The 22,897-nt window shown below is 36.2% G+C and overlaps 1 protein-coding gene across 6 annotated transcripts in view; it reads left to right on the top strand.

Moving 5' to 3' along the window:
* Positions 1 to 18,312, top strand: part of CPEB3 (cytoplasmic polyadenylation element binding protein 3) — a 72,657-nt gene extending 54,345 nt beyond the window's left edge. For all 6 annotated transcript variants that reach the window (XM_031061952.1, XM_031061943.1, XM_031061970.1 and 3 more), the window contains 4 exons: positions 5,246 to 5,364; positions 6,669 to 6,783; positions 9,476 to 9,657; positions 12,605 to 18,312. In XM_031061952.1, the coding sequence (XP_030917812.1) occupies positions 5,246 to 5,364; positions 6,669 to 6,783; positions 9,476 to 9,657; positions 12,605 to 12,832 (644 nt within the window). In that variant the 3' untranslated portion in view covers positions 12,833 to 18,312. The remainder of the gene's footprint in view (positions 1 to 5,245; positions 5,365 to 6,668; positions 6,784 to 9,475; positions 9,658 to 12,604) is intronic.
* The last annotated feature ends 4,585 nt before the right edge of the window (positions 18,313 to 22,897 follow it).

Raw genomic sequence — 22,897 nt, 5'->3', positions numbered from 1 at the left:
GTGGAGGCTGGGCTGTTTCATTAATAAAGGTAAACACATAATTTTTAGAGGATTTGGTAAGTCTAGTATTTTTAATTTTGTTGTTTGTATACTAATCTGATCTCCCAGGGACATGCATACTCTTATTCACCAGACACAGTTTTGGGTTTTCTTTGGTTTTGAGAGGAATTTGTTGTTCAACATAATCCAGTTTTGGAAAAAAATCCTTCTGTTATTAAGGAGGGTTATTCAAGCTGCATCTTTTTCTTACAGTCGACAAAGACAGGAAATTTGAACAAATCAGAACCTGAAAACAATCTACATGTGAGTGAACATTCAAATGGTTATTAGCAGCACCACAGCAGCAAATGACAAACTGATTACTTGATTAAAAGAAGGGAAGTCAAAGCTTAATGCTGAAGGTCTGCGTTCTGCCTTTAGAAATGTTCTACAGCTCACAGGAGACTTACAGCCATACAAAAATCAGAAAATATGTTCCTAGGTTCATCTGTGCAAATGACATGGGGTGTCTTTTCTTTTTGATTGAAGTACTTTACTTTGAAATTCTTGACAACAGTCTCAAATATTTTGGGATAAGCGGCAAGTGCTGCTCACTTTCTTTGTTAAGAAAAACATATAATTTAAAGCAAAAACCATTTTTATTGTAAAACCCAATATCAAATTTAGTTTAAAATAACTGAAATCTGGCTAGCCTGGATTTTTGGACCAGTGCTTTCTTCCTCTGAATTTTTTTACCCAATGCTGATAGTGTGCTTGAAATAGAAGCTGAAATCAAGCAGAACATTTCTATTTCTGTATAATTTTTCCACGTTAATGTTGGTTGGAGTAGCACTGGAAGATGGTTTTCTTGCAAAGAAGAGTAACAGGTTTTGTTCAGACTTGGAAGCAGATGTCTCTTGAGCCATCTGTTCAGAGTAAAAGCAGCAGCAGCAGACCTGACCCCCTCCAGATGATGACCATAAGCTGCTCTGTCCAGAGTGGTCACCATTGCATATTGCCCTTGAAAATCAAAATTTTAAAAATTCAATTCTGAATTTAGTTGGGGTTTTTATATTTACTAATTTGAATGTTTCTTTCATGCTGCTGACTCAGTAAACTTCACAAAGATAGCTTCCACTTCATCAAATATTTAGTCTTTCTCATAGGAATTCCATGTGACTACTCTTACAACTATAGTAACCAAATTGTATATTAGAGCCTTTCTTTTATATCCTTTAATTCTGATTTATAGCTGCTATAGATCATATTGCAGTCTGAAGTCTGATGTTGAAAATGGCTGCGACCTTTGAAAGAGGAGACAACACTATAAATTTGCTGTTGCAATGTTTTACACTAGTTTAGAAGTAAAATGCCAGATAAAGACAGACTTTAGTATGCCTGTGGAATATTCTTTTGGTTTAAAAAACACCAAAAAAATCCAAGTAATTTATTTCAGTCTTTTCTTTTTTAATACAGGTGGGTGGGAGTATTTTTACTACAGGACAAACTGAGATGGCATATGTATACTGTTCTTTTGGGGCTTTTTTTATCCATAAGTGGTGAAAGTAAAGTAATGATGTATAGAAAATCTTTCTGCTTTTTGCCATATTTTGGAACTGAAAAGACTTTATAAATCTTTAGCTGTACATTTTTTACTACAGCACTATAGAAATGCTGTCCTTTCTGCTGAGCAAACACTGGGGCACCTCTCCCATGTCCCACAAATAATGCATGTCCAGAGAGCAGAGGTTCTGTGGGGACTGGGTTTCTCCTTCCACTTAAACTGGAGAAAAACACTCTGTAATATTTATGACAAAATAGAAGGTTTCTGTTTTCTCTGTTATTTGTGATATGGTAAGATCATTATTAGTAAGTGTTAAGTTTTAGTTTCAATTCTTTTGGTGATCTCATGATGTGGGCTATTTAGTGCTAAGACTGGAGTTATGAAGACATGCAATTTATTTTACAGAAGCTACTGATACAGAACCTCAGTTTTCATTCAGCTCTTCTCTGTGACCCACTCCATTGCTGACTTCTCTTGTTATGTCTCCTGTCTTCCATTTGATATGTACACTTCATTTTATTGCTATTAAGATTCAGACTCCAATTATTTTTCAGTGTAACTGAGGATATGGAGTACAGTCCTTTAATTAAAATCAAACAAACCCTTCCCCAGTACCTGTCTGTAATGTGGCATAGGAGGAATTTCTTGCATATCACACCAGCCAGGCTCTGTCTGGTATTCATGAAAAACATGTAAAAATGTAAATGTGCAGAAATAGAAGAGTCTCTCTAAGATTCTAGACTGTTCCTATTTCTTATACACCTTTGTTTTTTAGAGAAAAGAATCAGCTGACAGGGTCAAACACTGCCATATAAAATTAGACTGACTAAAAGAAATTAATCTTTGCAGCCCTGACTAATACATAATTTCACTCTTCTGCAGTAGCTAAGTGAGATTACAGCCTTTTCTATTTTGAGGTTTCTTAAGTATTTAAAGCCTTTGAAGTTTTTTTGAAAATGCAGTCATGTCACTGCAATGTTTAAAGGAAAGTCTGCAGTTTTTTTAACACCTCGGATTTTTATTTTTTAAAAATGAGTTTAATTTTTTAATAGTAGTTTAGTCTTTGGATTTTCAAATGTGTTTTATTCATGTTCAAAGCATCTTCTAATAAGATTACTAAGGTGACTTTGAGCAATGACCCTTGTCATCACATTAACTGATTTAGAAATTTGGTTCACACTGTTTCTAAATGTTCCTTTCCTGTGGGATTTTAAAACAACTTTATTCTAAAAGTTCTAGTAAATACCACCATAATTAAGTTCAAAACTATTTTTTAAAATCTAGCAAAAAAAAAAAAAGAAAAAAAGAAAGTGAAATATATATTTCATTAAAATGTTAAGTCTATTTAAATTTACTTCTCTGAGGCAGCCACCTCAACCATCTAAAAATAACCCTAAAGAAATGAGACTAGAACATTAATTTTCTTTGCCATCCTTTTTTTATATGAAATAGATTTACATATCGAAATACTTCTGTAAGAAATCTGAGGTCGATGCTAGATTTTATTGTAATCCTGAAGCTTATAAAAACATCAGAAAAGACACTGTCTAAATGGCAGAAAGTTGTGCTTCAAAGGTAGTTCAGCTTGTTTCAAGCATAAATGGTCCTTCCCTTTTGCAGATGAAATCAGTGCATGTGACTACCCAAAGATGTTTCTGACTTGCTATGCACAATGTAAAGAGGAAGTTCTCTTCATTCTCTTAATTCTGCCACCCAACCTTAGTGTTATAAAGCTGAAAACCTGTGACCTTTAGATTATGATTCCTGTATCTGATTTTGCAAGTGGGCTGAATTTTGGGAAGTATGGATTTCAGATCAATTACATATGAAATCAGTAGATGATATGCAGACATGTGACATGGAGATTCAAATACTCTTTGACCTTATATATAGCTCTTCATTACAGTATTTCACTTTGTTTGAAAAGAGCCCAGATTCTAAGAACCAGAAATAGGTTAATCCTTCCCTGTTGGCTATATAACATTTGCATGCCAAATGCTGGCTTTGTACCAGAAGATTCAGCTCATGGTTGATGCATTTGAACAACAATTTATCTACTGTTGTTCTAAAATGCAAGAACTTAAATTATTAATTATATTGAGTATTCACAAGTTGAGCATAAAATGGTACCCTTCAGGTATTATAATAAAATTGAACTAATTCACAATTAATTGAAATTCTGAAGAAAAACTCTTGATTAAACTCAATCTGCTCTGGGCTTCATTAAGTGAGAGATCTGTACTTTTACTCCTGAAATATTCCTGTACCACTGAGTAACCAGAAACTGTCCAGATAACCTTTACTCTCACAGTGTTTGTAATGAATCACTTAAACAGAACAGAGTATAACAATTCTCATATAACAAACTTTGTTCCTACCTTGTCCCATGGGTTACAAAAGAGTCAGTGATTTCCTTTTACTCCAGCAAATTGTGCCTAACCATGGAGCTCTAAAAGGAAGGTGTTACTAGATTTAGAAGAATAAAAGAAAACCTTTTCTTTTTGTAAACATGCTCTTTTCACGAATGCTGTGAAATGCAATCAGGCTTTTTCTGGGAAGCCATGGCAGGCATGAATCTGGATAACCTTTAACTCTTGAGAAATTTTTGCTTTAGGTCTTTTCTCACAAACTCTACCAGCTGTGGCTTGCTAAGTTGAATGGTGTCCACAGGGCCAGTAAGTTTATTTTCTTTCACATGCCTAATACATACAATGCACGTTCTGCTATAATAAAGGTGAATGAGTCATTCTTTTCAGTTAATAACATGAGGAAAGATGGGCAGAATACATACCTAATGCACTATTAGCTAAAACTCCAGTATGACTGCCTGTAATTTGTACCAAAAAACTCCAGGTTTTTAACATAAAGTATGAATATCAAGATCTTTTATTAGAAAGGCAGAATAGGCACCTTAATACGCTTTCCATCTAGCACGTTGTTTTGAAGAAAGAGGTCACTGAAGCCTTATTACAAACTGTGCTTTCAGTAATACAGAAAGGTTGCCATCATTAGAGAAGATATGCCAATGTTGGTATTAATTGAAATAGAGATTTTTTTTTTTTTTCCGGACTGGCTGACAAAAATGCTTTTGCCAGACTGTAACAACTTCATTTTCGTTCCAAGTGTATCTTGCATTTCAAGTGGCAACCTTGTTTCAAGTTTGTGGGACACAGTGTATATGCCAAATTTTTCAGTTTATTCTCAGCAAGGTTAACTGAAATTAGACCAACTGGACTAAATTACCCTTTCATATGGAAATTGTGTCACTGTTTAGATGTCAGAATAGGACATGTACAAAGGAGCTTAGTTCTTACACTGCTTTCCATAAAGTAATGAATCTTGGAGCTCAGGGTCAAGGATCTCCTAGGCTGGCTTCATAAACTAACAAAATTAATTTTCTCCTTATCCTTCCCCGGCTGTACCCTTTGAAAAGCTGTAGTGACTTTTCTTACACCAAAATACATTGTTGCCTTTTTCCCAGAGAATTCCAATATTTATTGGCAGCATTGCAGTGATGTGTCGCATCAACAGCAGAGGAGGAGCTGGATTGCTTCTCCTCTGCCAAGAATCCAAATATCTGTGGATAACCTCAACAGTTATTTGTAATTCGTATATTTTACCCACTTTTCTGGCTTGTTTGTTTAAAAATGTTCTATAAATTAATCTGTTACTTTTCTTTCTTGTGCCCTTATCCTTTCCAAGGTTATGCCTTTCTGCTGTTCCAGGAAGAAAGCTCTGTACAAGCTCTGATAGATGCCTGTCTGGAAGAAGATGGAAAACTTTACCTATGTGTGTCAAGCCCCACAATCAAGGATAAACCAGTAAGTAGCTTGTGCCATGACACTTATGCTGGTTGCTAACCCATTTGCTGTTACTCTTTTCAGTTAATAAATAAACAATACTTAGCGGTAATTACTTGTCATTTCCTGTTTCTGACCTTGCTGTTGCATTGAATTGACTTCCTGTATCAGCATAACATGGCTTTAACATTTGCTTTTTTCTGATAAATGCCATGTTCAATTAACTTTTATATTTGGTACTCCTGATGTGCTTCAGGAGTGTGCATCCTTTTACAGTGTTAGCTGTAAAACAATGGAATGGTAATGTTTCATCTATTTGAGATAAAAGAAAGCCTTATATGATGAAATGAAGAAATAATCCTGCCAAATTATGATCCAGATAGCACCAAATATCCCCTGAATTTTGTTTTAGTTTTTTTAATTATTATTTTTTATATATTCAGTAGCTAATCAATTTATAATTTAGGCCTCATTTACCTTATAGAAACTATGGGGTAAAATCAACTACTGCAGACAGCCATAGCAGAATAGAAGACATACAGCAGCCTGTTTTTATTATTCACATCTCTAACATTCCTTAATGCTGGTCTTTTTTTGTGCCTATGGAGATATACAAATGAGGTGAAAACTGCAGGCAAATAAGATAAAAAATGTGCTACCTTTTAAAACTACTATTAAAAATCTTCCAGAGATGAATGAACAACACAGGATTGCAGCACAGTGAGCAGTCTTGTGTGATTCCACAGATCAAAAAAAAGGATTGATGAACAGCTTTATCTAAATAACTTCTGAGCAGGTTTTTTTCTGTTTAAGATAAAGATTTCTTATCAGCTGTATTGCTTGCTGCTCAATAGAAATAGGCATTCACATATTATAAAATTCCTTTTGTATCTAAGCACAGAAATTAATTTTATCAGCTCCTATCAGTGCTTTTAAATTAGTGGATCACTGTATGTGATTTCAGGAAAGCCAGAGACCCAAACTGCAACAGCAAGTGCACATACATGGTAAAATGTTCTGAAAGCCCTTTCACAGGTTTCTTCCTATGATGGCGATTAGGGACAGGGAATTAGTGAGTGTAGGAGTTTGTCATGAGGACATTTAACTCAAGCCTGGCCTCTAGAGGTCATAAATGAGTTGTCCCCCTTCTTTCAGATACTTAGATAAATTGTCTTGGTTCTTATAAAACCAACTTACTGCTTTTGAAAAGTTCAAATTTTGTTTTAATTATAGGAAGATTTGGCATGTTTTTTCTTAATTTTAATTAAGTGGCCAATTTTAATTAAGTGGCCAAGTTCCTCTGCTAAAAATGATCCTTAATACAGGTGCAAATTCGACCTTGGAACCTAAGTGACAGTGACTTTGTGATGGATGGGTCTCAGCCTTTGGATCCAAGAAAAACAATCTTTGTTGGAGGAGTTCCACGGCCTCTCCGAGCTGGTGAGTAGAAGGAAAATGTAGGACATGAAGCAGATTAAGTAGAAAAGATGACAAAAGATAAATAGCATCTGTAAAAGATCAGAAAATGGACTCAGTGTTTTTCAAAGATCACAGCTTGCTTTCTAAGACAAGGAGTATCTTCCTGTTTACAAAATACAAACTGTGAACTTTTTTATCTTTTAAATAGGTTACTAATTAGGATTGCCAGTAGAAAGAGCTTTCCCCAACTTGGCATGATGTCCTGGAACTTGGCTGATTTTTTGTAATGTAGACTGTCTTAAACTGAACCCTGATTTGTTTGCTGAGGTGCAGACAGGTTTCCTTTTCCTTTGACTAGAAGACAAAGACCAGACCCTTCTCCCAGACCCTTTCTAAACCAATTCCAACCTCAGACCTATGATTTCTGTTTCCCTTTTATTCAACCCTTACCTTAATTCTTCCATGGAGCTATGGACATGGCCTCTCAACTATTGTCCCAAAGAAAATTTCTCCCAGCCCAGGTCTCTTGGTGGCCTCACATGGAAGAGCATTTTCCAGACTTACTCCTAATGTAACTTTCCTCTCTCATTTTTTTTCTTCACCCTTAGCTCTTTTTCTTCACTTTTATTTGCAGAGCCATAGACAAGACTCCTTAGCTTTTGGCCTGAGGAAAGATTTATCCTAGCCCAGGATTCCTGGCAGCCCTCATTTTGTTTTGAAGGCCCCATTTGAGCACTGCTCCCAATTGTAGCTCAACCCTCATTTCTTTCTTCTAAATTCTGACATTTTTGGTGAGCCAACGACAAAGCCATGAAGCAATTTAAAACATTTCTCCTAGCCAGATCTTTTGGCAGCCTTCACTTCTGTCTGTACTCCCTTTCCAGCCTCACTCCAAGGCAGCTGCATGGTTTGTCTTTCTCATCCTCTCCACACTAATCCTAATCCTAATCCTAATCCTGGGAAACTGTAGTAGACAAGGCCTCTCTGTCACTGTCTGGAAGCCTTTCCTTGTAGCCCTCAGTTGCCTTCAGCAGCCACTTTCCAGCCCACTGGAACTTCAGCTCCTCACTTTATATTTTGCCTAATCCTAAATCTTTTGGAAAGCTGTACCAACATCACCCAGCCACTGCTGACAGTAAGATTTCTCTCATTCCATGTTTCTTGGCACCTTTCACTTTCCTCACCATCTTAAAATAAGGCCCAACTGTAAGGTGGTAATTATGTAAATAGTAACAATTAAACCTTAGCTCATTCCTAATTAGTGCCTTTATAAAACTATGTGCCATTTGGCCTATCACAGGTCCCATTTGAAATGCATTACATTTGAAAATTGATGCCTTTAAATAGGTAACTTCTCCAAAGCAGATAAACAGTTTCCATTTCTTCTTGCTTGCAGCTTTAAAGGTCAGATTTTCCCTAAGATATTTGAACACTGCCTGCTTTCCTTATCCTGGAATCCTATATATTCTTTCTCTATTGGCAAGAGTAACTTAGTGGAGCTACTATTGTAATTGTGTTTGTGATGTTTATTCTGTACTGTCACTTTCTGAGATCACCACCCAAGGGATGATTCCAAATCATTACAAAGCAGAACAATCTATTAATCACTACATTATGCTGGTAGTTTTTCCTTACTCCTTGGAGCAGAAGTATTACCAGGTTTGGTAGAATGAGTCAGACATTGGTTGTTGCAAATGGACAAGTTAGCATACGGTCTTCCCTACACACAGATTTGTACAAACACATACACATTAGTCAATTTGCTAATGAGAATTTTGGGAGCACTATGGGAATTTAAATGTTTTGTATTTGTGAGTTTAAATTTTTATTTTGGGTAGTTAAGTGGTAACTTGCTACAGCAAAGGTTTTCACACATTAGCACTAGAAAATGGCTGAGTTGGCAGGGCCTGTACAGGTCTCAGTTCTTCCATTGTCCACCCGACAAATTTGTTGGCCTGGGAGGTTTTACAGAGAGCTTGGCTCAGTGGCCATACAACCTTGCACAATTTACATGGCTCTTCCCTGCTTTCTTCAGCCTCTTTACTACTTCCTTCAGTTCTTTCCCTTAACTTTCCTTCTGTATGTGTCCCAGCCATGCACTCAACCTGTCTGATTTTATGAATGATATTTATAACTTCTTTAGAGTTACTGTTAATGTCATAAAAAGCAACAAACCATTTCAAAAGATCCACGACCAAGATAATGTTCTACTAAAATACTATTTTAAATTGTATCTGTAATGTAGGCTTGCTTTAGCTGCAGGAACTTCGTATGTTTCACAGATTTTTGTTTCAAATGTGAAACACATCTTTGATCTCTTTTGAACCTTAGTACTTTGGGCAAAATATCAGATTCTAAAACCACGAATATCCCTAAGTGATCTTACATGTAAACTAGCATTAAAAAGCCTACCAAGTACTAGAGCTTTAGTATGCAATATTGTAAATTCTTGTTCATCTGATACCTATTTTAACAGCATAACTCTGCATTTTTTTCACACTTCAGCCACATCAACTTTTTACAGATTCTGGTTTTGCCTTTATATTTTACTATAATTCATGTAAGGTTGATTGAATCTGTGTTTCACTTTGGAATTTTAGACTTTGGAAGACACATCTGATAAGGCAAATGGTGCTTTTTTAAATGCAACAATCCAAATGCAACACCATGATTTATGTTAAATCTATTATATTTAACAATTGACTTCTTGCAGTTGAATTGGCAATGATTATGGACCGTTTATATGGAGGTGTCTGCTATGCTGGCATTGATACAGACCCAGAGCTGAAGTACCCAAAAGGTGCTGGCAGAGTGGCTTTCTCCAATCAGCAGAGCTATATTGCTGCTATCAGTGCTCGCTTTGTCCAGCTCCAACACAATGACATTGATAAACGGGTAAGTAAAACTGCATGGAGCACAATGGTGGTTACCAGACTGTACAGGTATTTAAAAAGTCTTTATTAGAATTGTGTTGGAGAACATTAAGTTCTGGTCTTCAGATGACATTTGTCATTTTTTAAAAGCTTATTTAAGCATCTGAAGCAAAGTGAAAAAATACTTTAAACATCTTAAATAACTGTTTAGTGCTAAACCCAGCAAATAGTTGAATGTAAGCTCATTTGTCCTTGGTTCTCTTTTGAATTCCATAGGTCAAATTCCATAGCATTTCCCAGCTTCTTTTTCCTCCTTTAGATGTTTGCTCATTGTCCATCAGTGGTTTTTGCTTAGCGACTACTTGTGTAGCTTCTGACAGTTTTGCTATTATTAGGCCATTTTCTGTCAGTAGTGTAGGTCTAGAGTTGAGGTCCTTAAAGCACAGGTTTATTGTAATTAAAATAGGTAATGCTGACCTCAAAAGTCTTCAGAATTATTTAACTAAAACCAAATGCCAAGAGATGCTTGATAGGCAGAAGGGTGAGAAATGAGATTCTTTTTTTTCCGTCCATATGAAATCCCTAAAGGGCTTTTCAAATAGAGAATGAAGTTACAGTATTCACTGAAATTTAACTTGAACACATTAAAAGAAAGCATTACTTACTTTCCAAAAATTTTTTTCCTTTAGACATTCTGTCTTCACCTCTTGATTACACATACAAACAACACCCATGTTTTGAGGACTCTGCATTTAGAATTATTCAAAAGGACACGTGGCATGGACTGCTGCTATGTGATTTTCTGATAGGGATGGCTTGTTTTTTCCTTAATCCAGTGTAAATGGTTTCTTCAGAAGTCAGTTTAACAGGTACTAGGTATATCTCTTATGTGCAGTATGCTTATAAATCTGCACAGCTGCAAAATTCAAACTATTCTTTGTCTTTACAAATCTGAATTGTACTTTTTTCAGTTTTGGGGAGGTAAGGAGTTTTAAGTCCTCAAGCAATTTGTGTATGGTGCTTTACACCATATTACATTAACTCAGACAAGGCTATTCCTAAACATTTCTTGTCCATTAGATTCTGAAAAATCTTACCGAGAGATTGAGAAGATTACTTTTGGAGTCTTAATCACACATTGAACCCTTTGAGATTTCTATATCAGCCATGCTTGCTAGAGGGTACTTTCTAAGCTTTAGGCTAAAGCCACAAAAGGTCACTAGCTAGTAATTTTTTTCATCAGTCTATTCTTTTTTTCATTTGGTCGACTGATAAGTTAAGTTTATTTAGTTATCTTTTTTCTATTTTAAAAATAGGTTTATGTGTGAGTTTGAAGAAGTATGAAGTCTCTTAATGAGTCCTTTTAAATCATAGATTCTATTTTAGAATCTAATAGATTCTATTTGAGTCTATTTTAATCTAATAGATTCAAATCTCTGAACTACACAGCCAACTTTTTAAAATTATTTCACTAGTAACCAATGCAAGAAAAGAGAGAGAAGAGACAGAAAGAGACTCTCTTTGAGACCTTCACAATTCATGCTTGGGAAATTTGAGTAGGTGGGGATCTAGATCTGTGCTGGACATTGGACCTGCTTTCTTCCAATTTCATTTGAGACAGTGCTGTTTTATTTTACATGATGCTTCTAATTTTAGTGATATGGCATCTGATATGCAAAATGGCAGTTACTCAGACTCGTTCCATGCAATACTAGTAGCAGGGTGTAATTAAAAAAAAATAGATTGGCAGCCCAAGCTGTTCCTTAGGCAAGAAATACAACTCACTATAGAAGCTTTACTTCAAAGGAGTAGCATTTATTGAAGTGTGATCAGGATAAGCTGCAGTAAATTCAGCATAAAGCTTTTTTGTAGAATGTTTCTTGTCTTTCAGCTTAACATCTCATTCTATGTTTCTTTAAATCTCTGTGTATTTAAATGTTGTTACTAGACTCAGGTTTTCCTCACAATATACAAATTGTGCCAGACTAGCACTTGCACGGTTACAGCAAAATTATTTATAATAAATGTATACTTCAATTTTTTCTATCTTTTCTAGTGCAGTTGACTGTACTTAAACCACTATAAATAGCATCAGAGAGCCATAAGAATTAGACATGCATGAACTCATGATTTCCCTGTAATGAATGAACACTCAATTTAAATGTGTAGGCACAATTCATAGGAACATATTCAACGTCTGTAATAGCATTATAGCAAGTGCCTAATCATGCATCAGTCCTGCTGTGTTTGACACAAATGCTTTAAGAACAAAAGGCATTCCAGCCCTAAGTTGTTTACAAATGGGTGTAGGACTAAAGTCAGCAGCTCTCCAGACTATTTGTAATTGATGGCAAGGCCTTAGTTGGAACTACAATGAAATTTTATTGCAACTCAAGAGCAAAAAATCTTTAGGTAGTGATTTTTGCCAACAAAATGGAGAATATTTAATACAAGTGCATTTAATTTTGTTTAATTTGAATCTCTTATTAGTCTGGTCCTGCATTTTGCAAATCGGGAACAAAAAAAAGAGACAAAAAAAATCTTCTGAGGAGAAAAGCCTCTGAAACTCACCAGACCTCTGAAGTTTAGAAATACACTTTTGTTTGTTATAAGTTTTCTTCCTAAATGCTGCTCTCATGGCCTGCCCCTGTTGTTACTCTATTCCAATTCCTGGAGCTTTCTTAGTGGAAAATCCTTGGAGATTTTTACTGTACTTCCATTTTATTACTTCCCCAGACCCAACTTTTCCAAGGAATGTTGAATAGTTACGAAAGCACACCCTTCTTCCTTGAGATTTTCTGACAGGTAAAGCGCATGGTATGAAAATTTAACTACCAACCTCTTGGATTAATCCTGCATCAGCTGAAACCCTTCAGTAGAGCCAGAAAGAATTAAAATGTTGGGGTTTGTGTTGTTGCTTAGCAAAACTATGAAACATTCTTACAGGTGTTTTCTTGTCCCTGGTGCAGGTGGAAGTGAAGCCATATGTGCTGGATGATCAGATGTGTGACGAATGCCAGGGCACTCGCTGTGGTGGGAAATTTGCTCCATTCTTTTGTGCCAACGTTACCTGCTTGCAGTATTACTGTGAATACTGCTGGGCCAGCATACACTCTCGTGCTGGGCGGGAGTTCCACAAACCACTGGTAAAGGAGGGAGGCGACCGGCCCCGCCACGTCCCGTTCCGCTGGAGCTGAACCCCGGCCGCAGCCAGCAAGAAGTACTGGAGTAAATAAAATTGAGTGAAAAGAGAGCGCTGCCTCAGGGCTTAGTGTTCTGGAAATCTGTGCATTCGTCCTCGACTTTAATGAAGATATGGGTCTTTTATTACTATTATTATTATTTACAGTCACATTACTGAACTCAGTGTCCAGTATAATACAAACCGGCAGAGTGTAACTGTACTGATTTTGCACTTTGATTCACACAAACATCTGCTTGGTACCTTAATTTCCTACACAAGACTTGTCACTAGTGACATTATGTAGACTGCCATTCTCATCAGTCTTCATGGGCTGATGCGTATGTGATGAAGATTTTTTTATTGTAATTATAATTATTTTTATTTTTAAACTGGAGCATGCACTTATTTTCAGAAATTTAGACTTGCCCCTAGCAGATGACTTACCAAAGGTAATATTCACGAGTAGGTGGCAGATGTAGCAAAAACTTAAACAGATATTCAGCAATCATTAGTTTGGGTCATTTAGAATAGTAATAACCCTTAAAGAAAATAAGCCTTTAGTTGCTCTCGATTTTGACTTGTAAGGATGATACCTCATAAGCTGGATCAGACTTTTTTCTTTTATTTTGCTGAGGGTTTGTTTTTTTGGTTTTTTTGTTTGTTTGTTTGTTTGTTCTGTTTTGTTGGTTTTTTTTGTTTTGTTCTGTTAGGTCTTTTAGTGTTATGTAAATGTATGCTGCAATAGCTTTTGCTGCTATTAAAATGGTATTACTAATACCATAATACTCTATTCAGGCTAGGGTATCAATTAAAAATGAATATGTGATTAAAATAGTGATGGCTGCTGAAAGGAGATCAGTATAGCATACAGAAAAGCTTCCAAGGAAGGTCAATATTTTTTGACTGCATGTTTACTTAATCAGGTTGCTGCATGCAATAAATTTTATATATGTCTAATATAAAACCTGCCCACAATGCACAAATTATGAATCTACGTAGGCTACAAAATGCTCAGTAACAAAAAAAATTGATTACTGACTGGAGGAAGGCATGCCTCAGTAAATGTAATGCTTCTGAAATTAGGATCAGCCCATTACAGAATGACCTATATTACAACAAATATAAAAACTAGCTGTAGGATATTCTTAAAAAAAATTTGTGGATGGTAGATGAAGTACTTTGCGGTGCTCTGTTATATATCGTGCAATTTATTTTATATAGTAAAGTGATTATGTCTAGTACTGTGATCAAACTTAACTGTTAAAGCCTCTGTATCTGACATTAACACATTTTTGACAGTTCATAACAGGTACATAAACAGAAATGAGCTCTTAGTTACAATCTCTTTCCTAATGCTTGCATCATTTACGTAGCTGCAGACCTTGTCCAGAAAACCAAAGAGCTCATGCTGGCGTACATACACTACCGATTAGATAGTCTGTCAAATACTAACCTAGGCACATTTAAGGAAGTTAGGAAACAAAGTGGTGCTAAAGAAATGTCTGCATATTAAAGTAACATGAGATGTCTGCTCTGTGGATGTGGCGTTATCTCTCTAATCCCTGGATGTATCCTGTGAAGCTTGAATACAATTAAGACCTGCTAACACAGTGGACATTTTTTTAGCATGAACTATGGGGCTGCAGATAGCATATAAATATAAACACACTTGGTATACTAATGATTGTGAGAATGTGTACACTATGTGTTTTTTTTCTTTTTCCTCCTTTGTTTTTGCAGTTCTGGGGACAATCTGACTGGATATGACACCGCATAGTAGATTTAAATGTTCTGGGTTTTGTTTGTTGTGATGTCCTTCTTTGTGTCTAATTTAGTAAGTTGGTTTTCCCGATGTTTAGTTGCAAGTATTGGCTTTGAAAGGATTTTTTTCTGTTTTTGGAGAAAAAAAAAAGAAAAAATAGTTTTTTACTGGTTTAAAATGCTTATTATAATTATCCCTTTTGAAGTTACTTCTGGGCGGTTTTGTGATATTGCTTTTCCCAGCCCAGGTGTCTTTTCTGTTTTTTTTCATCTGTACAAGACATTTTGTTATGCACTACTTTTTGTATCTAGACAGTTTTCAACAGTTGGCTGATGATTTTTTTTAAAGAAAAAGGCATGCTTTCTGACTGACATGATCTTTTGCAATACCTCAATTTTGAAATATAGGAAAGAAAATGATATTTTCTAAGTAAGTTTATTCAGAAAAATATATATTAATTTAATTCTGCAAGAAAAATGATTTAACAGATGGGTAACTTTATTTTTTTCATGCTTATTTGAGTTTTTTTGAAAATGAAGAAGTTAGAGCTTTATAACTGTAATATTAAAGATCATAGCTAACCTACAGAAGTCTACCTAATTATGTGAAAGAAGTAAACCTTTTTGAAGAAATACCCCTCTTTCATGTAGAAAAATACTCCCAGAGAGAAAGAGAGCGAGAGCGAGAGAAGCTGGAAAATGTACAATATAGCATAATGTTGGATTAAATCTGAAGCAAAATCATCATAAAGAACAGGTGTAAACACAAACTCCATTTGGTGCTGAAAGTTGTGAATAGAAGGTGAAAAAATATTTTCCCTTAATTTGTATATTTATAATCAAGTGTGATTATGCACGACTGACCAGAATTGTGAGAGTTCTTCTGTTTGTATTTTTTTAAAGAGAACTTTTTTTAGTTTATTAAATTATGACATGCTCCCTTTTGTTTTGTAAATGAATGTGCCCCTGAGTTGTTAATATGTTATATTAAAAGAGGGTCCTTCAAAAAAAGTTATTTTTTAAAATATGGAGTTCTGAACTGCAACTTGACTAAGAAGCCCCTGGGTACAACAGGTCCTATTGTGGCCTTTTCTGATGTGAGACTTGAACTAGTCGATTTTTTTGAAGGCTAACCTAACCTCGACTATTTGTTGTTATGTGCAATACTGTTTGTACTGTTTGTATAAAAAAAAGAAAAATGAAAAGAAAAAAGGCATAAATCTTTATTGCAGATTTATTTTCATTGCAGACTTTAGACATTGTGATTCACTAAAATCATTTTTCTACTGTCAAATATGTACCTTTTCTTCATGCTGGTATTTTTTCAATAGTAATGTAGCCTTTGTACTGAGACAAATTTTCATTGTTATTTTTAGAAAGATTTTTTGCTAAGAAAAAAATTAAACATATTTACATATTTTTCATTTTTATTTCGTATTTTCTTTAAGGAGTGCTTTCTCAACCATTAATATAGTTGTTTCTGGGAGAGACTTTCATATCTGGTCAATGTCATTAATATTATTTTGTATTTTTACTTGGAATAAATTAATTTTATGATGCTGATTCTTTAAAAGTTTATTTTTTTCATTTTCAGTTATTTTTGAAGCTAAAATCTTTGTAATATTGTTACTAAAGTGTCTAGTTTTTTGAAATGCAAAGCTTTATGTATTAACTTGCTGATGTGGTTTACAATAGTGTGGCAATGATGAAAATGGTTGGTTATGTAAAGTGATTGGAAAATTGTAACAAAGAATTGGGCAATAAAATGACAGAATGAAGCAGAAAAAACGTGATATTTTGAAAAGCCTTTTCCTTTATCAAAATGATTTAGGGAGATAATAGGGATGTCACAGTACCAGTTCGCTGTCTAGATTTGTACACCACCAGTGTTGATGAAATACTATTGCCGTTATAAGGAACTAAATCTATTGAACAATGGGTTTTTGACCCTGCCCATTCAGCATAACTCTTCATTACTTTCCTTGTCATTAACTCAATAAACTCTCTTTTCAATAGCCTTAGAGTGAACCTCCTAAAATATATATTCTTCATTGTATTTTGCCACCGTGTTATTTATTTACTGAAATTGCCCCTTTCCTGCACGAGTCCTCTCTGCATGCGTTTCCCAGTGGCAGCGTGGAGCAGACTGTCGGTGCCCACAGCATTTCCTAACTCAGCCACCCCACGTGGGTAGCAGCTGCCAAGTTAATGCAAAACACTGTCTGTCCATCCCCTGGTAGCAACGCAGTAACTCATATTGCCACCACGTCTGAACATCCGTTCAGCTTCTTTGTCTTTCTCCGTTCTTCTCTGCCTCTCTTGTGTCTTTGTCCTTTTTTTCTTTTGTATTGGCAATACCAAGGGCCAGTATCAAAATGCTTTTCACCTCCATTTCCATCACTTTTGTTTCCCTATGCAGCCAGAAGAAACCCCTTCCTGAAGCCAGTGACTCTGTTCTGGCACCTGAAACAATCCAGACTAAAACTGGTGTTGCGTAAACAGGGCATACAATGACTTTCTCTAGACAAAACTCTCACTTCCACAAGTTGCTGATGACCTTTTAGACTTAACTTCTGCTCGAGCGTTAGAGTGGCTCGTCCGTGACTTGTGGGAAGAAATGTGCCCAGAGTTGGTCTATTGTGTATCCTCTGTGTGTTCAGTTCTGTAAGTAATGTATAGACTAGATCAAATAGTGAAGTAAAATTTAGACTCAAATTAGGTACTACTGGTTGGAATGTACACAAATTGCAAACAAAGGAGATTAAGGAATGAAGAGGGAATAAAAAATTCCTGCTAAGTGGTACAAAGTTTATGCTTATATTTCTGCCGACATGCTTGTATTTTATAGCCTGCTAGCAAGGCATGGGCTAAAACAAATTGTATTGCAAATATGCAGTTAGCAAATAACTTTGCTGATTTCACTATCTGTTAGAGTAGTAAAAAAAAAAAAAAAGAAAAAAAAGAAAAAAAAAGGCGCTTAACTGGGAAAAGCTCCCATGTTAATATTTCAGTATTGTGACATCTCTACTTGCAAGGTATGAGTGAAAGATTAGTCACAGATTTGTAGAAATGTCTCTTTTGTTTAATCTGGCTTGTATGTAGTTGCTTTTATGCTGGTTTGTATGATGTCAGCTAAACCCTTTTTCTTTTTCTTCCTTTCTTTCTTTTTTTTAAACAGACAAACTTCTTAATCTCTGCTGCTATAGTGTTCTATCATACCACGGAGTATTTTATATTCATGTTAGTGACTACTCTATACCCCAAATGGGTAGCTGGTCAGAAATCACATTGGTCACATAAGTCTGACACACTCAAATTTACATGACAAAAAGATCATCAGTAAGTAGAAAACCAGGGTGCTAACAAGAGATAATTTTTGCTCTTTTTTCTTTCCTGGATGTAGTTCTGTTGGGGTATAAAGTATTAGATATTTGTAATTTTACTGTCAAACTAATGGACATAACTTTTAGAGCATTCACAGCTAAGATCTCTGTACTTGTTTTTCAACTAATTTTAAATGTACTGTATCTTTTACTACATGTTCTCTTAGATTGTTTTTGCTAGTAATTCTAACAAGGCTTCTTCCTTTTTGGCTTGGACTAATGCTTGTATGGAACTGCAGTACTGTGACTAAACATGGAGCTCAATGCTGCTATTGCTTACAACTGCTTAAACTTTGTAGTTTGAACTTTATTTTTTTCTGTAATAACTTATTAAATATAGTTGTATGAAGTACTGATATTTGTCATCCTTTGCACATGCTAAGGAAATCCTGGGATATGCATTATGGGAATGTAAACTAGATACGAAACCCCCAAATCTTGTACTGGGAAACTGTTTACTAGATAAGGTTAACCAAAGACACACCTTACATGCACACACACTGTCTTTTCTAGTTATTTTATAATGCAAGTATATGGTCCAATTATGTATTGTCTCTAAAATGGAAAGGCCACCTTAAAGAGGTATTTATTATGCTAAACTGAATATAAATACAAAAATATATATAATGGAAATATTTCTGGGAATGTAGAATGAAGTGACTTGAGAAAAGGAACTGTTGAATTATTTTCTCTGAGCTAAAGAGAAGTTGCTGGCTAACATATTGCACTCTTTTATTAGTAGTTTAACAGTGGTTACAGGCAGAAATTAGACTGATCAGTTAAAAAAAAAAGCACTGCAACAGAAGTTTGTAAAAGTTTAATTTTTAAGAATATATGACAATTAAAGCTCAGCAATGTAGCTGTTTGGAATGCCACAGGACACTTCCTTGAAAAAAAAGGAATTCTTCTATGTCAGGGCAAATGAAAGCCTCAAGAATAGTGCATGGTCTGTCACTGCTTTCTTTCAGTGTCTACATAAATGCAGCTCAAGAGCCCTGCTGGAACTATCAGCACTAGAAGTTAAAAGCTGACTTGTTTACAAACTGGTAGTGAGTACCCGTAACTACCGGGAGAATGGTCTGGCTGCTCTGCCAGAAGTGCTTTTAGTGAGCAATATTGTGATCTGTAGGCAGTGATCTGTAACACTCATTCCTGGATGAATGAATGTGTGAGAAACTGTGAGCTTCTTGCTTCAGAGCTAAATTTGAGAAGGGAGTTCTTAAAACACCTTCCAATTAATTGCTTAGTGTAGCCTCTCACAGTACAATATTCCAAGTCCATCTGGACAAAAATCAATTTGAGTTTAGCCCCTCCTCAATTAAAGAGAACAGTTGTGGGAAGAAGTGCAACTCCTTTGAACCTTCTAATCCTCAGTCCTTCTCTTTTTGATAAAGTCAGCCATGCTGCTGGCAAGGTACACTGATACTGACAACTCCCTTCTCCAGCTGATAACAGCATTTACCTCAGTCTTTGCCTACATTTAAAAAAGGCTGCAGTAACTTAATTTAAACCAGTGCACTTAAAAAAGGCTGCATGGCCTCTTTTGCTTCTGCTTGGTATGTGTTATTTTGACAAACTTAAACTGAACTAAAATAGTCACCTATGTGACTGTGGAAGTGTATTAAGCTTATTTAGACATGCTCCCAAGCGAACATCTTTGCACTCAAGGCACCAAAGCAACATGTTCCCCCTCACACAGACCTGCAGAAAAGCTGAAGCTTAGCTCTTAAAAGCCATAATCTGCTTTCCTCTGTTTAGCAGAAGATAAACAGCATGAGCACAGGGGCAGAATTGCTGCAGCCTCTCCCAGGAATGAACCAAGAAATGGGTTTTAAAACAAGAAACCTCTGTAACCTGTTTTCATAAAAACGTTACAATCTACTTGCAAAACCCTTAGAGCACACAATTCGGTTCTGAACACAGGACGAATTTGAATGCACCAGCTGCACACACAGATGATGCCTGTTCAAATGAATCCTCTCTCTCCCCTGGGGCAAGCAAGTTTTTGCAGTTTATTTTGGGTGACAAACTGCTCATACAGCAGTTAGAGAAGGAAACATGATAAAGGTCCAGAAATCTCCCTGTTTTCCTGTTTTTGAAGGAGAAATAAACTATCAGCAAATATAAAGTCATATGGCAGGTCCTTTTTGGTGCTGTCCCACCCAGAGCACAGCAGCTTCCCAGTGTGTCTGTGCCTACCATTACTGTGGGAGGCACCTGGGGCTAAATCACTAAAACCAGGTCTCCATTTAGGAGCTTGAGTGATGTTTATTTGCTACCAACTTCCTAAAATCCCCTATGAGCTGCTGCCCTAGCATTGCCCTATGTTTTTGTGAACAGGAATATATAAACCTACTTTGTCGTAATACTTCACAATTGTTCAATAACCCAAGATCTACTCAGATTCTCAGGGCATTCCCCTGCATTTTTTTTCACCTGCAGGCCTAAATACAGAAAGCACTTGAAAACGTATTTATCATGTTTCACATACTGGAGAACAGAGGTGTATTTCTCCTTCTCTATCCAATAGTCTGAGTGGTCAAAACACTTGGGGATATCTTTATTTTTTACTATTTTCTTTTTCAAAATGTCCTCCACTATGGAGCAAAAACTAAACCTATTTAGTCATGGTTGTGGCAACTACTCTTAACTATTTTGTGATATGTATTTTGCTCTCTACCAAGTGAAGAAGAATGGTCTCTGGAAGAGCACAAGCATCACCATTAAGGTAAATAATCAAAGTGCTGGTTCATAAAATTATACGTAACAAGATCGTGCCCTCTGATACACCTTCTTGACTTCCTTACCAGTTTCAACATGTATCCACTGAAATGAAAGCCTGAAAAAGGGATAGAGCTGGTGCAATTCATATGCAAAATAATTCTGCAAAACACTGTCAAAAGTTATGGCAAAGATATATGATCTCATCTCATCTGTCCTCCAAAATCTTTGCCTTTCAAAATTATAAAACACCCTCTAATCTCATTGTCAAACTACAGAACATGGTCAGAGTCAAATAACAACCATGAACTTCTAGAAGATGGGCAAAATCTTGTTCACAATGAACCTAATTCCTCCAACTGTGCCTTGTGCATATTGTACTCAGGGCCCACAGAATGACAGCATAGACACATGTGCCAGAAATGCCCTGCTGAGCAATCTGCCTCTACCTTCCTTAATTCTGACTGGACCTGCATGCTGCCATTTGTAAATGGACACATTTCAGTCACTCGGGCAGAAATAAGCAAAGTATTTGATGATTACATTGAATCCAGAAACAGGACAGAAACCAGAACCAACAACTCTTCCCTCTCAAGTGGGCATCCAAGCCTTTCAGTTAGTAAATCATTCCTATGCTCCACCCTCTTAGTCCAGAGAAACTTGATTTGTTTTATATAAAGGGGAACAACAGGAAGCAAAAGCCTTACTCCAGTTACAGGCAGCATAATGCAAGTAAGCACTACTGTTGAGAGTACAAAACACACTGTGTGATAAACCACCCTGAAAAGAAACTAAATTAGGCCATGCTAAAGCACCTTGAGTAGCTCTGCATCACATTTACTCACAGGTGCCTAACTCAAGGACAAGGATTATGCTGTGGCCACCACAAGCTAAACAATTAGACACAGTGATGCTCAAATTCAACATCACTGGCTTAATTTGGAGATTCAGCTTTGAGACCTTGAGTTGTTTTTCTCAGTTCAGATTTTTATAACAGCACATTGGGTGCTTAGGTTGTCCTATTCAAACATGCTAAATATTGATGCCAGACAATAGCAGAAAATACATACTCCAACAAGCACGGAGGAAAAATTACCTGCCACACAAAGGAAAATTAAAGTGTTGAAGTGCTGAAGACCTGCACTCTATGAGGCAAAACATAATTGATAATGCAATCCCACCCCTTGCACCCCTCCGTGCCACTCACCCCAATCCTACAAAGGACAAAAAAAGCAAATCCAGAAATAGAATGTTTAAGCACTTTTCTGTCAGGAGAGTTTAGAGGCAGAGAAGTACCATTACTTTATGGCTATGTAATGAAAGCACCACCCTCAGAGCAGGATCAGATATAAACATCACAAACTGTAACGGTCTCTTGCTAATGTTTTGTTCTGGAAAAATCCATCAGATACCAGGAGACTTCAGTGCTAAAATTCCTTCAGTAATACTATTTCAATCACTGCCCTGAAAAAAAAAAGTTTAGTATAGACTATGCAGCCAGAAGGCCAGAAAAAATCCTGGTCATGAGGAGATATGACTTACTGAGTCTGGAAATCTGGAAATCACTATTATATAACCCAGTAACTTCTGTAATTAACTCCCTGCTGTGTAATGGCTGGTGACATCTAATCCTCAATGAAACTGGGGGTTGTATTAGACAAAGGAAAACAAATGCTAAGATATGTGATATCTTCTGCATTTGTCAGACTATTCTTACACAACATATTAGATAACCCTTAAATCTTAAATTTACCTCCATCCTGTGAGTCTTAGCTCTACTGAACAGAGCCTGTAGAGTGTAGGGTACATGTATGAAGCAAGAGGAAAAGCAGAAAAGTGTGGGGATGAACTTCTTCTGCAGTTTAGACTTTTATTAAGTCAGTAACTGTGACACACAAAAGGACTCTTCACACAAACATAGCTCAGTCTGCCTTTGACAGAGCAATTGCAGCCCTGAGCTGAAGATGCCTGCCGCTGCTCTTAAATAGGACAACCACTTTTGTTTGGAAAGGGATCTTAAGGACCATCATTTCTACCTTGTGTTTGATTTCTTGTTTCTGAACAACATATGAGGGCAGATAGGTGGCAATGGCCTTTCCACTGAGGAGTGATGCCAGAAATAGGACAACACTACATGACATTCTCCTTTTACTCTTTTAAATACTACTCAAGCTTATGCTCTCCTAACCTAGTTTTGAGTAGAATTTAGAACT

This window comes from Geospiza fortis, unplaced genomic scaffold, assembly GCF_000277835.1.
Source record: "Geospiza fortis unplaced genomic scaffold, GeoFor_1.0 scaffold130, whole genome shotgun sequence".
NCBI classification, from domain to species: Eukaryota; Metazoa; Chordata; class Aves; order Passeriformes; family Thraupidae; genus Geospiza; species Geospiza fortis.
This window is presented reverse-complemented; position numbering and strand designations above follow the sequence as displayed.